The sequence below is a fragment of the Embiotoca jacksoni genome, unplaced genomic scaffold (genome assembly GCF_022577435.1).
Source record: "Embiotoca jacksoni isolate LCO1_2020_lvr unplaced genomic scaffold, fEmbJac1.0.p SCAF_3, whole genome shotgun sequence".
In the NCBI taxonomy this organism is placed as follows: Eukaryota; Metazoa; Chordata; class Actinopteri; family Embiotocidae; genus Embiotoca; species Embiotoca jacksoni.
Genome location: NW_027185381.1, coordinates 2,404,606 through 2,424,221, shown reverse-complemented (window position 1 = coordinate 2,424,221; position 19,616 = coordinate 2,404,606). Strand labels below are relative to the sequence as shown.

The 19,616-nt window shown below is 45.1% G+C and overlaps 1 protein-coding gene across 1 annotated transcript; it reads left to right on the top strand.

Annotated features, from left to right (window-relative positions):
• The first annotated feature begins 386 nt into the window (after window positions 1–386).
• Window positions 387–19,365, top strand: LOC138205860 (nuclear factor of activated T-cells, cytoplasmic 3-like). Its single transcript, XM_069162187.1, has 10 exons — window positions 387–815; window positions 4,580–5,252; window positions 6,977–7,375; window positions 10,089–10,251; window positions 11,955–12,154; window positions 13,121–13,293; window positions 13,553–13,693; window positions 13,802–13,857; window positions 14,513–15,233; window positions 18,652–19,365. Exons 1-10 carry the CDS (start codon window positions 743–745, stop codon window positions 18,783–18,785), a joined length of 2,733 nt encoding a protein of 910 aa, XP_069018288.1. The 5' UTR covers window positions 387–742; the 3' UTR covers window positions 18,786–19,365.
• Window positions 19,366–19,616: the final 251 nt, after the last annotated feature.

Genomic DNA, 19,616 nt, shown 5'->3' with positions numbered 1-19,616 from the left:
TGAAAAGTATTTCAGGGCTGCTTCCCCTTGTCAACGCGGTAAAAAGACATCTAGAGTTTTAGAGTCTGTTAAAGGTGGTGGAGAGGAGGACCCTGAACAAACTGTTCTCCATACTGGATCATCCTGACCGGCCTCTCCTCCACCTGCTGCGGGGACAGACATCATTCCTGCCCGCTGCAATCAGACTCACCTCTGGCCAAATCCATCCTCCACCATCATGAGCACTGGTGCACTGCTTTTAATTTAATTACATTTTTATCTTACTCTGTTGTATTTATATAAACTGCATTTTTACAGTTTTCATATGTATACCTTTGCTACCTCTGTTCTTATTCTGTAATTTGTATTGCTTTTGCCGCATCTTTCCACGCTGCTGGAACGAGAACAAACCGGATCAATAAAGTCTATCTTTCGATCTGTCTGTCTATTTCCGAGGCGGCCCTGAACGCATCCGGATCTTGCTGGAGGAGTCGAACTCGCAGCAGCGGACAGAAACAACGGAGACAACAAGTTGACGCGGATGGGACGAAGTTTGTCTTAACAACAGAGCAGGACACGTCTCTGTCGGCCGGGTTCATGGTGGAGGACAACTTCCATCCGGGGACGAGTCGACGTGTTGTTGGCGCGTCAGTTGAGAGTTCTGCTTTCAGTCGGATGGAAGTGAGTGAGACAGGTCAGTTGTAAAGACAGACAGGTCGGTCCAACGGCTCCCCGCGAGGACATCGAGCGTCTCTTTAGTTCGATGTCCACAACAAACTGCGTTGAGGAGCTGGACTTCAGGCTGATCTTTGAGGACGACGGCAGACAGACAGCAGGTACGTGTCGTTTGGACGACGGGAGTTAGCAATTTGTCAACTGCGTGAAGCTAAAATAAAAAGAGCACGCGAGAGTTACACGAGGAAGTAGAAACATGCCCCTTCAAAATAAAATACAGAAGCGCTGCAACAGACGTGACTTCAACATGTCCCGACAGTACCGGGGATTAGAAACGCACATTAAAGGAAGAGCTTGGTAAATTACGAGCAACACAAGTTGAAAATAGCTTATATATATATATATATATATATATATATATCCACTTCTTAAATAAAATCACATTTTGTTGAGGGTCTGGTGCAAAAAGTAAAAAAAAAAAAAAAAAAAAAAAGTATATTTAGACATGTATTGATCTTCTAAAAGATATTACAGCAGGAAATGAGTAAATAAATAAAGTACAACAAACCAATTTCTGAAAAGCCTTCATGCTTTCAAATGCTACTTGATGCTGAAGGGTAGCTCTGTTTCCACTTCTTTAAAGGTTAATTGGCCTTTTTAAAAGCCCGTTAAAAGGTGCACAGCTTGTGTAAACGGTGAGTCCTGTGGAAACATCAGGTGTGCAGGAATCTGTGCCGACCTGTCCAACAATAATTGATTTTCAGAATTTACAATCCACAACTGCAACTAAATGATAGGTTTCATAACCAACTAATCTGAGACTCGATAAACAATTTAAAATCCTGGAGTACTAAGAAAACGGTTTGTGCTCTCTTTACCATCCCTGGTGTCACGTCCGTGGTTTTTTAGGGTTGTATTAGAAACTTGTACTTTGTATTTTAATTTGAAAATTTTACCCGGACGTTCGGTTCTCTTATTTTAGCCGACGTGACACATCCAGCTGTCTGCTGTTAAATTTAGGTGAATTTTAAATGTGGATCAGCAGGTGAAGAAAGAACTAAATCAGCCTCCAGTTAAACCGTGGAGAGTCTTGATCAAGCTATTTAGTGAGCTGTAATTTTAATGTCTTGATCAACAGGCTGTTGAACAAGTTTCAGAAACCCTTTGGGACTTGTTGATGCTAACTGAACACCGTTAACAGGTATTTTAGGATCTGACCCACCTCACCGACACCGAGCCAGAACTTGATGTTGACTAAAAGTTCATATCGCTCCAGTGACACGATGCATCACCTACTGTTTAACTCGCACTTTCCTCATGGCTCAATCTTTTAAAGGTGCAGTTAGTCAAAAATGAAATGCCATCTTGTAATACCACTTTGTACATTAGGAGGCGATAGTGAGTCACTGTAGCATCCAGGCAGTCTGGCCTCAGTTTGGTGGTACCATTGACCATATATATGTCTATGCAATAGACTGTATATAAAAGTGGACGTAACTTCTGGGTCTGAAAAATTTGCCTGATAGGAAGTGTCTTCAGCTGCAATACCAGCGAGTGCCACTAGAGGTCGGCTCCAAAAAGCCTCCGGCTCCATAGACTCCCATTCAACTTCTCTCATCAAATCCAAAGTGAATAAAATGTGTCCATCAGTTATCTCGGTGTTGTTAGCTAAAGTCACTCCTTCTTATTAGTTTTCTGGAGGTCCATCTGAAAATAATCCCTCATTCATTAGAAAAGAAGATTCAAAGACCTGGTTTTGGGGGCGTGTCTGTTTGATTGACAGGCCTGTGGTGCAGTCAGGTTACAGCTATCGGTGGGCGGGACGTAGTATCGTCAGGTTTCCAATCAGATCAGTCAGATCCACTGCTTTTATGTAATTTTTTTACGTTTTAAATTAAAAAAACAAACTTATTTCTTCAGTCTAGTTTGTTATATTGATCTGATGGTACTTTTGTGAAACTTTTTTTAAGATAAAACTTGAAGAGTTCAAGGAATGAAGCTGCAACTAAACTGTTTGTTTTCATTGTTGATTCATTTTCAGGTTGTTTTTAATTACTCGATTGTTTTGACTGTACATTTTTGAAAATATTGTTGAATTTCCTTCACAGTTTCCAAGTTTTGTCATGGCAACAGTCCAACACTCAAAAATATTGAGTTTGCTTAAATTTTTTTTTTTTATAGAAAAACAGCCTCTTACACATCCTAAGTTAAAGCAATCAGTTGATTAATCATGTTATTGGTCAACTGGAAATTAAGTTAATTTGTCAATCTGATCATCTTGTCAGATGGATTTGCTGTTTACTTCCAATTTAACAGAATATTTTTTGACAAGGCATTTGAATTCTTCAGAAATTGATTTTTTTTTTTTAAGATCTCTAAATCACATTAAGTTAATCAACCAGTAATCAAACACTATCAGGGTCCTTGTTTTCAGTTTGTGGCGGCTGATTGCCTCGTGAACGTATCCGACCCTCCTGGTCAGTTGAGTTGAGTGTTGTGGTGATGAAGTCGCTCTGTGCAGTAAACTGCAGTTTATCACTGGAGGGATGGATGATGGATGGACGGATGATGGATGGATGATGGATGGACGGATGATGGATGGATGATGGATGATAGACACATGTGCTGGCTGTGTTTTTCAGACACTGTTCAGGCGCCTGTCTATCTGCTGACAGGTTTTACTTCCTGGTTTTCTAACAGCTCTGTGGCACCCAGCTGGTGGCGGGAATAACCCCCCCCCCCTCCCTTCCGCCCTGAAAGAAGGGAGGGTGGGAGGGTGGGGGGGGGGTGGAGGGGGAGGGGGGTTAACTGTTGCATCGCATCTGATTTATTTCTGTCCAACACATTCAGCTTTATTTGTTAAGAAGCAGCTCGTGAAGCTATTGAAGCAGATCGCAGTTTGCGCTTTGATGCCTTTTTTTTGCATATAGTGTGCAAGGTGTGTGTGTGTGTGTGTGTGTGTGTGTGGATCAGGTGTGTGTGTGTGTGTGTGTGTGTGTGTGGATCGTGTGTGTGTGTGTGTGTGTGTGTGTGAATCAGGTGTGTGTGTGTGTGTGGGTGTGTGTGTGTGTGTGTGTGTGTGTGTGAATCAGGTGTGTGTGTGGGTGTGTGTGTGTGTGTGTGAGAGAGAGAGAGAGAGAGAGAGAGAGAGAGGTTATAAATAGGAGGCTTGTGGTGAGGAGTGTGCAGCTGTGTGAATGAACTGTTGTAGATAATCGATCACAATAATTAGTCCGGTGCATCTACTGTTATCTGCTGCTGTAGAGTTGCTGCACAGCAGCTGCAAGAACATTTAACACCAGACACACAATGGTATTACTGTAAATACGCTGCAGGTGCATCATGGAGTGAATAATACACAGTAAATACATGAAAACGCAGTAAAAAACAAACAAAAGACATAACGGTAAACGGTAAACAGCAGGCACACGGGAGAGGTGTCCTGCTATAACTGCCATCTCATGCTTGTTACTTGGAGGCTGGACTAATGTGTCAGGCATTCTGTCTGAAGTTGTGCAGCAATTTTGTCAGCATGTGTTGTGCAAATCTGTTATATGACTTTTACCAAGTCTGATGAAAATGGGGCTGTAATTCTGCTTGCAAACAGGCACACCAATAACTCAACCTCACCAAAAAACATAACCGCAGGTAAAGAGAATAAAAACTAACGTTAATTAGTTGTTATAATTCAAAACATTGCATTTTTAAGATGTTTCTTTTAAGCAAAATGATCCACCTCCACCATGAAATACTGAAGAAAAGCCTGTGAAGTAGTTTCTGCTGGTGGTACCGTGGTGATAGATGATTATTAACGGTCAGGTGCAGCACTATGATGGAAGAATGCCGCTACATTATAAAAAACACAGCGTTTGCAATGTAAATGGTCACTCATCTGATTTCCATGTTCATCTGTTACACCTCACAGGTCCCAATCTCGATGTGAGGACACCTCCCTCCTCCACACAAGCTCTGGCCGAGCAGCACTTCACGCAGGAGCTGCAGAATCACGCTTCATGTTTCCCCCTCACAGACATCTACCAGCATGGCTACCAACCTCAGGGGCCCGAGTACAGCGCCCAGGGGAACCCCAGAGCCTTTGACTGTCCCAGCATCCAGATCACCTCCATTGCTCCTAACAACCATGTGGAGTCTGGCATTAGCCAGGAGGTTTTGGCTCTTGGTGGGGCAGAGGGCGGCTACCCGGAGACGTCCTGGTCCAGAGACCAGCTCTATCTGCCCCTGGACCCCTGCTACCGGGACCCGGCGCTCTGCCCGAGCCCCTGCAGCAGCCTGTCCTCCAGGAGCTGGATGTCTGACCTCTCCTCCTGCGAGTCCTTCTCCCACATCTACGATGACGTGGAGCTGGACCTGCGCGATGCCGCCCGCCTCGCTCTAGGGTCCCCCTTCGGGTCACCTCTGGGGTCCCCTGGCTGCGGGGGAGGGGCCTTTGGGGTGGAGCTGTGGCAGCAAAAGTACCAGCATCCTTCAGCCTTCAGCCCGGCGCTGTCGCCACATCAGTCGCCTCGCCAGTCGCCCTGCCACTCGCCTCGCACCAGCGTCACCGAGGAGAGTTGGCTGAACCGCCGACCCAGTTCCAGGTACACGCCGCCACACTGACACCTGACATCACAAAACATTCAGTCACACAAACACACAAATGCATCATTTCCTCTGAAACATGTCCCTCTCACTTTTCCATCTCCTGCTGAACGAGCAGCAGTCAGAGCTTCACTGACCTTTTTATTTCTCTGGGTTTCTCCTCTAAAGTATCTGATCCTCAACCACGGGATCCAAAAACATATATTTACACATATAAGGACAAAACAAATAATTATCTATTTCCAATTCTATTAAGGACTAAGTTGTATTTCACTTTCTTTGAGGTAAAAAGACTCCGGGACGAGGTCAGGACAAAATTTAGAGACTGTGTGAAAGTTTTCTTTGTTTAGAAATCAGTGGTGAGTTTCTATTGCTGCCCATTTGTAACACCTGGTGACTGGAGGTCGAACGAGCAGGGGGTGTGGTCTAACGAGCAGGGGGTGTGGTCTGACGAGCAGGGGGTGTGGTCTGACCAGCTGAAGCCAACCCTGTTGTAAAACCAGGAAGTGTTTGAAGCTTCAGTGTCTGTGAGGGCTCCTTGTAGGAAGACTTGGAGGATCAAGACAAAGGAGTCTTTTGTTGGAGTCTCCAGGGGACGCTGAGTATAAGTATAACTACTGCCTTCTCCTTCAGCCACACCCCCAGACCTCCTGGTAGACACTGCAACAACACATTCCTGTAGATACATGCTGCACAACATCTTCTCACTCAGAAGGCAGAGCAGGTTCTGGTCCTGGCTCTGGTCCAGGTTCTGGTCCAGGTTCTGGTCATCTCACCTCTAGACTACTGTAACTCCCTCCTGGCAGGTCTACCTGTTAGTACCATCTGACCTCTGCAGCTCATCCAGAATGCCGCAGCTTGACTGGTCTTCAACCTCCTAAATTCACTCACACTACTCCGCTCCTCCTCCTCCTCCTCCTCCTCCTCCTCCTCCACCTCCACTCCCTTCACTGGTTACCAGTAGCTGCCCGCATCCGTTTCCAAACATTGGTACTTGCGTACCGTGCTGTGAACAGATCGGGTCCAGTCTACATCCAGGACATGGTCCAACCTTACATCCCAGCCCGTTCACTCCACTCCTCTTCCTCTTCCTCCTCCTCCTCCTTCCTCTACATCCAGGACATGGTCCAACCTTACACCCCAGCCCGTTCACTCCGCTCTGCTTCTACCAATCGGCTTGTTGCTCCTCACTGAGCTAAACACTCTTCAAAATCACGACTGTTTGCTGTCCTGGCTCCTAAATGGTAGAATGAGCTCCCCACCGACATCAGGACAGAAACTCTGAACATCTTCCACCACAAACTAAAAACACACCTCTTCAGACTTTAACCTTGAACAGTATAATTTTAGTATCTTAAAATGACACTTACTGATAGAACTTTGTAGTTTGGCTTTCTTGAAGAAATTGTATTTACTTGATTCTTGTTGTTCTGGTTTTGTATCCTCATGGTTGAAATGAACTTATTGTAAGTCGCTTTGGATAAAAGCGTCAGATAAATGTAATGTAATGTAATGTATCCAATGTTGTGAAACAGAGAGCAAAGATGACAACAGAATTTGATTGTAGATGTAGTCATGAAATTTGAGTGAACAAAAGTTTAGAAAAGACGAACAGTCTTGAATTGTGTTCAGAAAGCCGACTGTGATTTTTACAGTTTTAGGTTGAATGTTGAATCTGCATCTTGAATTGATACAACATGCTAATCCTGACCTTGTTTCTCAGGCCGTCGTCCAGACCAACTTCCCCCTGTGGGAAGCGACGCCACTCCAGCGCCGACCCTCACACCCGCTCACCCTCCCCGCACCACTCACCCAGCCCCACGCCGGGCGCCTCCCCACGGGGCAGCGTGACGGATGACAGTTGGGTGGGAAGCTCGGCCACCGCTCTCGGACCCCTCCTGATGTCTGGGTACCAGGAGCTGGACGTCCCCTCCAAGACCAGGAGGACGTCGGGGAGCCAGCTGGGCCTCCTGGCGGGTAAAGGAGACCCGGGTCTGGAGCCCTTCCAGGATTCTCCCGGAGAAGAAGGACGAGAAGACGACGGCCTGGCCGAGTTCTTCTTACAGGTGCCGTCCCACTTCAGCTGGAACAAACCCAAACCTGGAAACCCTCCTTCGTTCAGGTTGGCATCATTATCAATAATCAAAGAGTCAGTTTACTGGAAGTGTGACATTTTGGGAAATGTGCTTGTTTGACAGAAAATATTTGCCTGGTTCTGTCCAAGAGCAACAAAAACTACCTAGTGACCTCCTGATGTGCTCTAATTAACACGGTGTGTCTTTGTATGGCTGTAAAAAAAACATGTAAAACAGCAGTTTGCGGTTTTATGGGATGTTATACTGAGGAATGTGCTTTTCCAGTAACCAGTCAGTTTCTGAGCTCTGCTGTTAACATGGCTCAGAAACTGTCCAGCATGTAATCCATCAGTGAATTATTGTTTTTATAATTCAGTTGTTGTAAACAAACCAAATACAAAGTGTTTTATAGCATTTCGACAACGGCAGCCAAGTGTTTCCGTCTGCTTTGATCTGACTGCAGCTTCATTCTTACTGTAGGTCTGGTACCGGTCTTCCCATCAAACTTTCCCTGCTCTAGGTATTTACAGTATAGTTATTTTTGTTGTTGTTGAGTGCCAGATTTGACCTCCACAGGATGGATGGTGGGTGCACGTGTTGTTTGTATTTAAGCTGTGTCATGCTTTATAATTCCCTTAGTGACTGTGTTGCATCCTGCTAACTTATTTTCTGGTGTCTGATTACTGAATTTTTGTTTTTGTCAGTCATACAGAGCGACAGTCGCTGTGAGTAGAAGGTGCAGTGTAACGACCTTGCTTTATATTTCTCACAGAAAAGAAGACGACTCCTGAGACCCGTTGTTTTTTAAACTTCTTTAATCGTTTCTTCAGTCATGACAGACTGACATGTCAGAAACATCTTCGTGTGGCGTCTCCAAACCGTCATGACCACTCGTAGATGAAGAGGGTTTATTTTGATTATCTTGTAACTATCTTCAATCCAAGTATTTTCAATTAAATTGTATTTATATGGCGCCAAATCACAGCACTTAACACATTAAAATCCTTCCAGCAGAACTTTACAACATCACACAGAGAAACCCAACAATTCAACAATTCAACAATTCAACAATTCCCACATAAGCTAGGAGGGAAAAAACTCCTCTTTAAGGGAGAAAAACCTCCAACAGAGGGAAGAAAAACTCCCTTTAACAGGAAGAAACCTCCGACAGAACCAGACTCAGAGGTGGGCGGAGCATCTGTTAACAGAACCAGGATCAGAGGTGGGCGGAGCATCTGTTAACAGAACCAGGATCAGAGGTGGGCGGATCATCTGTTAACAGAATCAGGATCAGGGGTGGGAGGAGCATCTGTTAACAGAACCGGGATCAGGGGTGGGCGGAGCATCTGTTAACAGAACCGGGATCAGGGGTGGGCGGAGCATCTGTTAACAGAACCAGGATCAGAGGTGGGCGGATCATCTGTTAACAGAATCAGGATCAGGGGTGGGAGGAGCATCTGTTAACAGAACCGGGATCAGGGGTGGGCGGAGCATCTGTTAACAGAACCGGGATCAGGGGTGGGAGGAGCATCTGTTAACAGAACCAGGATCAGAGGTGGGCGGATCATCTGTTAACAGAATCAGGATCAGGGGTGGGAGGAGCATCTGTTAACAGAACCGGGATCAGGGGTGGGCGGAGCATCTGTTAACAGAACCGGGATCAGGGGTGGGCGGAGCATCTGTTAACAGAACCAGGATCAGGGGTGGGCGGAGCATCTGTTAACAGAGCCGGGATCAGAGGTGGGCGGAGCATCTGTTAACAGAACCAGGATCAGGGGTGGGCGGAGCATCTGTTAACAGAACCGGGATCAGGGGTGGGCGGAGCATCTGTTAACAGAACCAGGATCAGGGGTGGGCGGAGCATCTGTTAACAGAGCCGGGATCAGAGGTGGGCGGAGCATCTGTTAACAGAACCAGGATCAGAGGTGGGCGGAGCTTCTGTTAACAGAACCGGGCTCAGAGGTGGGCGGAGCATCTGTTAACAGAACCAGGATCAGGGGTGGGCGGAGCTTCTGTTAACAGAACCGGGCTCAGAGGTGGGCGGAGCATCTGTTAACAGAACCAGGATCAGGGGTGGGCGGAGCATCTGTTAACAGAGCTGGGATCAGAGGTGCCTCGACTGGTTGGGGTGAGAGGAGAGCAGAGAGAGAAAAGGACAGCAGAGAGGTCGACAATCACAGAGCAGAGACATGCAGCTCCATGACGGGACATCTGGAAAAGAAAGAAGAGAAACTACGCGAATGAAGGAACTGAATGGAGACAACAGATCATAAGAAGAAACTCTGGGAGAGAGAAAGCATGAAGTTGATGAGATGTGATGGTGAGATATGAGTTGTAGAGAGTGAAAGAGTGAGAGGAAAGAAGCTCAGGGCATCTCGACGTCCCCCGTCTTCGACGGGAAGCGAACAATGGATTCCTTTAGTCGACCTGTTGGATGCAGGACAAACGATCCGGTTTAAAGAACTGAGTTTTGATTTGGACCAAACTGCTTCAGCCAGACTTCAGAGCACTGAAACAGCTTTTGGCTGCTCCTGGTCGTCGGTCACTACAGTACAGTGCAGAACTTATAGGATTTGCTGCTGATGTTTTAAAGCCAGACACCACATTGCACCTTCAGATGTCCCTGCCTCAGTGTGTCCGAGGTGTTTTGCTGAAACATGAAGCATCAGCTTCATAATAATAGGCAGCGGTGATCGTAATGTTTTGTCTCTGCTGTGTAAGAATATGTCCTCATGCTGTGTCTGGTGTCTCCGCCTGCAGGACGTCGTCCCCTCCTCCCCTCGACTGGCTTCTGCCCAGCCAGTATGACCAGTGTGAGCTGAAGTTGGAGGTCCAGCCCAGGTCCTACCACCGGGCGCATTATGAGACGGAGGGCAGCAGAGGATCCATCAAGTCATCGACCGGAGGACATCCCGTCGTCAAGGTAACGTCATGGTTGTGACATCATCCTGATTTTCATTTATTATGAAGATTTACACTTCATATTGTTCCCAAGCAAGATGTTCTTTACTTTTAATTAACTTTATTGTTAATTACAGCTTGATGTGGACTTCTGTTTTAATGTTGGTGGAACATGCTAATATTTGTGTCATGTATCCTGTCAAACTCTACCTGAACCAATAATATTGTTTATTTACATGTTACTGTCAGATAGACGATGATAATACGTTGATTATTTGATCGGCATACCGACAGAACATAGATAACTATCATAGCTAGTTCTGTGATGGATTTAATGACCACATGGTAACGGTGCTTTTATAGCTGTTTTAGTCATTTATAAACAACAGAAGCTCCTTCCAGCTCCTGAAGAGTGATAATCTGCTTCTTCTGAACTCTCTCATATGCTTCGCTCATCTGGACTGTTGGTCGGATAAGAAAAACAACCTGAACACGTTGCAATGGACTCCGGTGAATTTAACTGCTCAGATATTTTGTAGACCGATGCTGCGTTGAGCTAATCAGGGACGGATGGCAGAGATGGAAAGATTCCCATATTTATGACTTCAGAGCGTTTGCATCATTACATAACTCAAGACACGTTAACACTGCAGGAGGCGTCTGAACCTGACGGAGAGCCGACGTGTCCCTCAGACGTTTTTCAAAGGAAGTGTTTTGCTGTCTTCAGAGTGCAACAGGAGGTTTCCATGATTTTTTGGACATGAAGGATGTGTGTGTGTTTTGCACACTCGACATGACACTTAAATTACATTACATATAAAAATAATCTTCAGCTGATGTTAGGAGTCCATGTTTGTTTGCTTATCAGGCATATTTTTAAATTCTGATAAGTTTACAATTCAAAACTGAAACTGGGATGTTAATGTGAACAGTGTTTACAAACTAATGTACCTCTGACATGACATGAATGTGGTTGAGACCACAAAAACTAAAACCCAAAAAAAGCTAATAATCATCAGGAAGTTTAATAAATGACTTCCCAAACACCTTTTAAGCCCCGCCCACTGACTGAGCGTGCGGTAATGCGCCGGGGTCATGTTGAGTCTCGCTCTGCCGATGCCGTGGGTGAACACGTGTGGATCCACAACAGAGGCAGGATGAGACACTCGAAGCTCCATCGAGGCCTCGTGTGTAATGGACACCAGCAGCTATTCTGGGCGCTGCGTTCTCGGGCTGCTGCCGAGGCCGAACCGGCTTCCTGCTGCAAGACGTGTTCTAACTCAGTGTTTCTCAGAGCGTCGCCGGCTCACACAGGAAACCGATAATCACACTAATCCACTAAAGACTTTCACTTCAACTTGATATATTTTTCAAGACCAGACCTTTTATCTGAGAGTGATGAAAGTAAATCCTGTTGTTTACATTTATTTGTGTTTCTAATTGATGTTAAATCTTATTTATTTCTCGATGAACTTGGCAATTTTTTTTATGCCTGTAGCTCTTGTTCATTTAAAACAGTGTTTCATAACAAATTTCCATACAGCAAATGCAGATGGAGACGTGAGACAGTCCAAAATACATGAAACACCTCTGACACGCTGCTAAAACAATAAAACGGGTATTTTTACATTCGTGTTCAGCTTCCAATCTTTACAGTTATCCCGTATGACATTGATCATAGTTGATGTTTCTCAGATGTGTACGGTTTCAATCTTCCGTCTGCAGCTGAGCGGATACGGCGAGCAGCCGGTCAACCTGCTGATATTCATCGGCACCGCGGACGACCGCTACCTCCGTCCTCACTCCTTCTACCAGGTCCACCGGGTGACGGGGAAGACGGTCACCACCATCTGCCAGGAGAAGATAATGGGCGGCACCAAAGTCCTGGAGATCCCTCTGCTTCCAGAAAACAACATGTCTGCCAGGTAGTTGAGGCAACAGCACCAGACCTCCATTTGGTGTCACAGTTGGTTTCCTTTCTGAAATCTTCGTACTTTATATCTTAATGCTGCTGCTGTGTCCGCTTGTACTTTGGTGTTTAAATGTGCTGGAGGAAGAAACTTGACTCATTTGGTCTCCTTACCTTTACTGCTGATGTTCCACTTGACATAATATAATGTCGATCTGATTAACTACCACAAATTCATTTCTGAATCACTCTCTCCTTCCTAACTTTTGTTTGAACACATCTCAGGTGATTGAACACAGCAGAGTTGTGTTCAGGAACTCTTCTTCAGAGTTAAATATATTTGGATGCAGTCTCGTGTTCCTTGATTGACATCAGAGCAACTTTTGAACCTTCACTGATTTACTGATTCGTTTTATCTCTTCAATCAAAATGTGTCCGTCTCCTCGGACAAACTGTCCTCTACAGTGTTCAGAAGACGCAACACTCGCTTCTCGCCACAGTCTTTTTTTAACTTCACACACTATCTTACCATCCACTTCTATGCTGATGATGCGCTGAAGATATTTCTCGGCCGGCTACGATACCGGAATGATTGTCAGATATTAGTCGCAGGAGGAGGCTGTGACCTTCATTCAGCAAACATCCCAACATCACACATCAAACGCTGTCACACAAACATACATTTATTTACACTAAAAGCCAAATTTACGTACAAGAACTCGAATGAAAATTCTGCTCGTCCACATTTTGTTCGACGAGCTTCTTCTTTGCGTCTCGTTTCACCTGATTTCCACCCGTTCCTGCATTTCACAGCTTGCATGCACTTGAATTACTGACCTCTGCAGGTGGCGGGAAGGAAGAAGGCGGTTAGTACGAGCGAAGGAGACGCTCATCAAGACGTTTCTCTGCTCGTAGTCAGAGACGATGATTTCCAAATGAAAATAAACAGAACGTCATTTGTTTTTTTTTGGGGTTTTCAAAGCATCGACTGCGCCGGCATCCTGAAGCTGCGCAACGCTGACATCGAGCTGAAGAAAGGAGAGACGGACATCGGGAGGAAGAACACGAGGGTGCGAGTGGTGTTCAGGGCGTCCGTCCCTCAGACGGACGGACGGACGCTGTGGCTGCAGACCACGTCCAACCCTGTGGAGTGCTGTGAGTGAATTCTGCTGACATCAGCAGCTTTATATCACATTCAGTCACAGACATCTTTTTTTTCCCCTCATTTCAAAACCAGATTATATCTAACCGGCGGAGGAAGACGCTCAGGCGGTGTCAGATGTTGCTTAACGCAGACAAAAGTAGATCATAATCTGTGGTGTTTTTTTTCCTCGGGGCTGTTTCCTCTTTTTGCGTATTGCAACATGTTGAAACCGCAGATATGTTTAAACGCTAAAACGAACTGTGTTTTCAGCCCAGCGCTCCGGCCTGGAGTTTCCTCAGCTGGAGAGCTTCAGTCCAGCGAGCTGCTCTGTGGACGGAGGAGAGGAGCTGCTCATCACAGGATCCAACATCTCCACTCAGTCCAGGGTCGTCTTCATGGAGAAAGGACCCGGTAGGATGAGTTTATGTTCATTTATGGTACATCCGGTAAGTTTACGTCAGATTGTCTGTTTTCACCTTCTTTCTATCTGTTTGAACTAACGTGGTTTTGCCGCCTCAGATGGAAGATCGTTGTGGGAAATGGACGCCAGAGTTGTGGCAGAGAAAATCAGTGGCGTAAGTACGAACATGATCCTCACAGATATGTTCATGGATCTGTGTGACGAAGTCGGGATGTGGGAGCTGAAATGATTTTAGATCGAACATCTCTGAAGCATTTCAACGGTCTGCTGGAGATGATCTGACCAGCGGCCACAAAGACGCGTAACTGAGGTGTTGATGTTAATGGAGCGATGAAAGTCCGAAAACGTACTCATGAAGGTTACAGCTGCTCTCTGCCAGGATCAGGATCTTTTTTCACTTCGTTCTGACGTCATGTTTCATCACAATACTAGAAAATGTTGTGCTGGAAATGTGCGTCTCATGTTTATAGCTGAGCAACGGCTGTATGGACATATGATGGATATTTGATGTGATCTCAAACACTGTAGTTATTTTCAGTAAGTTTTTCAGTTTAATTAACATACAATGTTCCTTTATCCACATTTTAAGTTATTTTAATATTCTTTTAAAGTTTGAAAAGGAAACTCTGATCCAGTTTTATGGTTTGCACGTTAAAGAAGCTTCTTCCAGAATTGCTGTTATCGGACAGAAACAACACAATAATACAACTTTTTCTTTATGTCACGCAAATATCTGCAGCATCGTGAAATAAGTGACCCTGAGATGTCCCACCAGTTGTCTCCCATGTGTCTCTGTTTCTGTCTTCCAGTCCAGCATTGTGGTGGAGGTTCCTCCTTACAGTAGGAAGACAACGTCTCCGGTCCAAGTCCAGTTCTACGTCTCCAACGGGAAGAGAAGGAGGAGTCTGATGCAGAGCTTCACCTTCCTGCCCGGAGTCAAACAGGAGCGCCAGGAGCCGGGCTACCCGCCCAGCTTCTACCCCGCCTCCTCCCATGACCGAGCGCTCGGCGCCGACGTGGCGTATTACGAGTCCTGCGACCTCCCGGTGCATTGTGTTCCTCCGTCCCAGAGCGTGCCTCGTCTCCACCATCCTCCCCCCTCCTCCGCCCCCCTTCAGACTTCCTTAATGTTCGCTCAGACCTCTTCCGTCCAGTGTCGCACCTCCTTCATGCCTTCTCAGACTTCCTCCATCCCCCATCACGCCATGATTTCCCGCCAGACCTCCGTCATGCCTCCTCAGATCTTCACCATCGCTCCGCCGGCCTCGGCCCCTCCTCCCAGCAACACCATTCCTCCCCAGACCTCGTCGGTCCCCCTTCAGACCTTCATAATCCCGTCCCACACCTCCTCCGGTGGACCTCGAAGGGAACGGGCTCCGTCTCCAAGTAGGAGTACCTTCGTCGCCCCGGCTGACCCCCAGCAGGACTCTCTGCCGTCCCGCCCAGGAGAGGTGCTGAGCATCAAGCAGGAGCCGGAGGACCAGCCGAACCTGAGATCCGTGGGCCTCCGGGAGATCACACTGGATGATGGTAGGACTCTTTGCTCCTTTGCGCCAGCAGTTAAAGTAGATTTAAAGAAGCTCCAAATCTGATCAAACCCGTCCCGTAGCGGAGGGAGGGGGAGGAGCCAGCAGAGGGAGGGGGAGGGGCCAGCGGAGGGAGGGAGGGAAGCCTTCACTGACCGCAAAGACAATAAAATTAGCAAGACATTTGAGTGTACAACATACATCTTTAATAGAAAAACAAGGAGAGTTTGGTCCAAAATAAACCTGCAGATCACAGAATATTTGGTTAAATGTCCGTTAGGAAGTTGCACGTTGACCAGAAGCTTTTAGTATCCATCAACAAGCCGGCGGCAGAATTGTCTCTCGGCACGATTGATACGGGTTCAATCAAATGAGCTGCTGTCCTGACATCGACTCCACTTTTAAACACAGTCCACTTATTTTCAAGAAGGTGGAGGTCAGGACTTTGTGAAGGACTTCACGTGAGCACGCTTTACTCAGGAATCCCAGTTTCAACCGTCTCCTTCATCGTTTGATGTTTTACTGGAGAATTCTGATGTTTTCCTCCGACTTCAATATTCAATCCACTTTATGTAAAGTAGCAGCTCCACTGCAGGACCCTTACTTCTCTGACATGGTGCAGCTTTTCTTAATTTGAATTTTTTTATTCCATAATATCTCTTTATTTATTAAATGTTGAGGTCTTTGTGGTTTCATAGAAAACGTGAAAGCTTTCTTTACTATTTGTGTAAAAACACTGGAGACAGACAGTAGACATAAAGATGTCCACTGTGTGTGTGTGTGTGTGTGTGTGTGTGTGTGTGTGTGTGTGTGTGTGTGGACCCTCTGCTGCTCTGTGGTATTTGTTGTGTGTATATATATCTGGACCTTGTGTGTGTGTGTGTGTGTCTGATCTGGGTTAATAATAGTCTGCTGGTTGCTGGTCTGAATGATGCAGATGGGGGTTCATCTTGTTGCCTGTCTCAGTCACTCCCCCCCCCCCCCCCCCCCCACCCCCGCCCTCCCCCCTGCTGCCTTTCAGCTTGACTTTGAGCCTCGGCGGTCTGATGTGACCCGGCTGGAGGAACATCAGTATGATTCCCATTCAGAGCATCTGGAGATTTAAAGGTCGTGCAGACCGCTCAGAGCTTCTCATCGTTTCTCAGCTCGTGAGCTCCAAATCCAAAACTCTGTTTTTACGAGAAGTCTGCAAAAGTAAACGTAATTATGTAGCAGGTTCGTTTTCTTTCTGTCTCACTGGTCGTTTCATTCATGAGGTGGTTCAGACGGGCAAAGTGTGACTCAGACGTTTTTTCAGAAGAACTTACCAAAGTGTTTCTGTTTGTTTTACACATAAATATACAAAACAAGTCTAAATGCTGTCAAACAGCTGATTTCAAAACAAGACAAAGTGTCCACAGCCACACTAAAACTGAGATCATAATATTTGGAGCCAAAGAAGGATTCAGTCAGAACTTTAACATCTTTATTCAGAAGCAGATCAAACCACAATCAGCTTTATTGGCACGTAATGTTCACATTCAAAGATTTGATTCGTTTCGCTTCTTGGTGCAAAAAACAAAAAGACATAAATGAGTCCAGTTCTCAAGGAGTCTCCAAGAACTGGATTTAACTCCTGCTGGTTTATGAAGAGCTAAATAGTTCAGAGCCAAACGCACTTCTGAACAGCTGTTTCATGACGAGCCTCTCAGGTGGTCTGAACACATCTGGAAACATCCCTCCGGAGAAGTTGAGGTTTGCTGCGACTCAGTTCTTTAAAACGTGTTAGAAGTTGTTCTGCTCGTCACAGCTTTTATCTAAATTAAAGTTGGAGCTCTTTATTTATCTCACGTGTAACTGATGATCACAATTCACCGAACGTGAAGAGCGAGAGAAAGCTCGTCGTCACGTAACATAAACGGGATAAATTAAACCCTGATCTTATGTTGATCATACTCAGCGTTTCATTCAGCAGTTATTCATAACCAATGATAATAATGAAAAATAACCGTTTTGATACTCAAGTTTTACAAACTTTCTACGTAAATGATGAATTCAGGACTTTAGCTTGTAATGAAGTATTTATAACGTCGGGTTCTTGAACTTCATTCCAACATGTCGGCATGAACATGTGACCCGGCTGTTCTGGAGAGAGTTGGCATCCACAGCCGCTGCAGCAAACCTGCCTCTTCATACAGGATTATTTTTCAGATTATTAATACAAAATATAATCACCAAAGAAATGATGTCATTTATAGATGAAGCGACCCAGCAGCACATAAACTATTTAAAATGAGCTCTACTTCTACAAAATGATGCTCTCACATGTACACATCAATAATTATAACTCGGTCATAAAAGACATTGTTCTGTATGAGCAGCACTACGTTTGGTGTTTGATAAAACTTTTGCACTTTTTCTTGACTTCCTTCTGAGTCCACGCCGTTCACATGATGTGTGTCTATGTTGACTTCGGTGAAACTCGCATCTCTCCCTGATTGTTGGTCTGTTGATGTGTTTGCTCGCTGAGCTTCAGGTTTCACAGCGGCGCTATGAATAGACTGAATGGAGCCATTTGCTGCTCTGCTCATAAACTCAGCAGAGAGCTGAACACAATCATCTCTCACCTCCAGCGGAGCAGCCTGCATGTGTCATTAACCTAGAGACTGGGTCATGGTGATCAATGGGTTATCGGTGATCAGTGGATTAGTTGATAATTAGAGGATGAAGTGCAGAACTTTTTGTTGACACACAAACCCGTTGAAGTTCATCTCTAACAGATTAAATGTTTCTGAGAGCCTGTTTTCAGCTAGAAGTGCGGTTTGTGCTCAGCTGCACCCTCATGTGGCCGTGCACAGAATTACAAGACAGAATTTTGATATTTATTTGAAGTTTATCGTTTTATTTCAACTGAGTAATTTGAAAAAAAAAAAAAAAAAAAAAAAAAAAATATATATATATATATATATATATATTTGTGCTATTCATCTCTATAAATGTGTCCGCTGGTCTTCAGCTCCACAGCAGGTTCAAAGAAACGCTGGGATTTAAACACTACAATCAAAGTTGACTTATCAGTCTGTATTTTTTATTTTTATTTAGTCTGTAGAAGTAGAACATTTCAGTAAAGCGAATTTGCTTAAAACACCAAATCATTAAATATTTGTTTTAGTCTGGCATACAGACTTTATTCACCATGGAAACCCACGAAACATGAAACATGCTGTTTTATTCTGTGAAGGTTCGAGCACCACAAAAGCTCCTCAGGTCTCCTGAAGGCGATGAAGAGTTTGTAGTAGATTTTGCCTTTTGTGACATTTAATTAAAATCACAGCTTTCAGATATTTCTGAAGCAGTAATGAGAGTTTAAAAACCACTCAGACCAACCAATCAGAAAGTCAAGATTTCTGAAGATGTAGTAATTGTTTGTGTTTGTGTTGCAGTGAACGAGATCATCCACAGAGACATCAGCAGTGTGAGCGGCGGCACTCAGCTGGACCAACTGGACCAGCTGGACCAGTACGACCAGCTGGACCAGTACGCCTGGGAGCCCCGGCCCGGCGGCGGCCCTCAGTAGTTCCGCTCAGGAGACGACTGCTGTTTGTACAAAACGCTCCTAGCCGATCTTCAAGTGCCTGAAAAACCAACCAGCAGCCTCCGACAGGTCGGTGGGCTCCTTCATCAGGGCGCCACGTCAGATCTCCGTTTCCTCCTCCGTCTCAGGAATCTTAGCGAGAAACCGACTCGTACCTCACCGACAAACCAAATATTTTGTAACTCTTCGTGACCCGATTGGAGGAATGAACAAGACGAAAGGGCTGTAATTCGACTTTCACACAATCTGAACTTTCAGTAATGTCATTATAGAGGCTAAAGTTGCACAAAAATAAGAAAAATTGTGTCATTATTTATTGGCCAGTAAATAATAATAAAAAAATAAAAAAATAATCTATTTTTGATACTCTGGATATGTTCCAGTAAAAAAAAAAAAAAAATCCTTCGGCAGAACCTTTACATTTTTATAGCTTTGTTTTACTCTGTATGGTTTACATTTCCTTCGCTGAATTTCATTAATGCTGTTCAACCTGAAACTTGTGTGACGCTGAAGACACTGAATTATAGAAATGTCCTGGTTGAAGTAAAATCAAAAGAAGCTTTTTGGTTTTCTGTGTTTGTTCTTGGCTGTTTGTCTGGATAACTGATTTTAGAACCAGCGTTGCGTTTGGACTGAAACATCTGACAGTTTATATTGCAACTATTGACTTTATTAAAGAGTTCGTATCTTCAGGTCTGTAAAATGGTTCTGATCCAGAAGTGTCTTCAGCTGCAATACCAGCGAGTGCCACTAGAGGTCGGCTCCAAAAAGCCTCCGGCTCCATAGACTCCCATTCAACTTCTCTCATCAAAT

Excerpts from the sequence above, each read along its gene's own strand:
- LOC138205860 (XM_069162187.1), top strand. The coding sequence starts at position 743 with ATGTCCACAACAAACTGCGTTGAGGAGCTGGACTTCAGGCTGATCTTT. Across the intron at positions 12,155-13,120 it reads GAAAACAACATGTCTGCCAG|CATCGACTGCGCCGGCATCC; the intron begins GTAGTTGAGGCA and ends GGGTTTTCAAAG. Across the intron at positions 13,858-14,512 it reads TGGCAGAGAAAATCAGTGGC|TCCAGCATTGTGGTGGAGGT; the intron begins GTAAGTACGAAC and ends TCTGTCTTCCAG.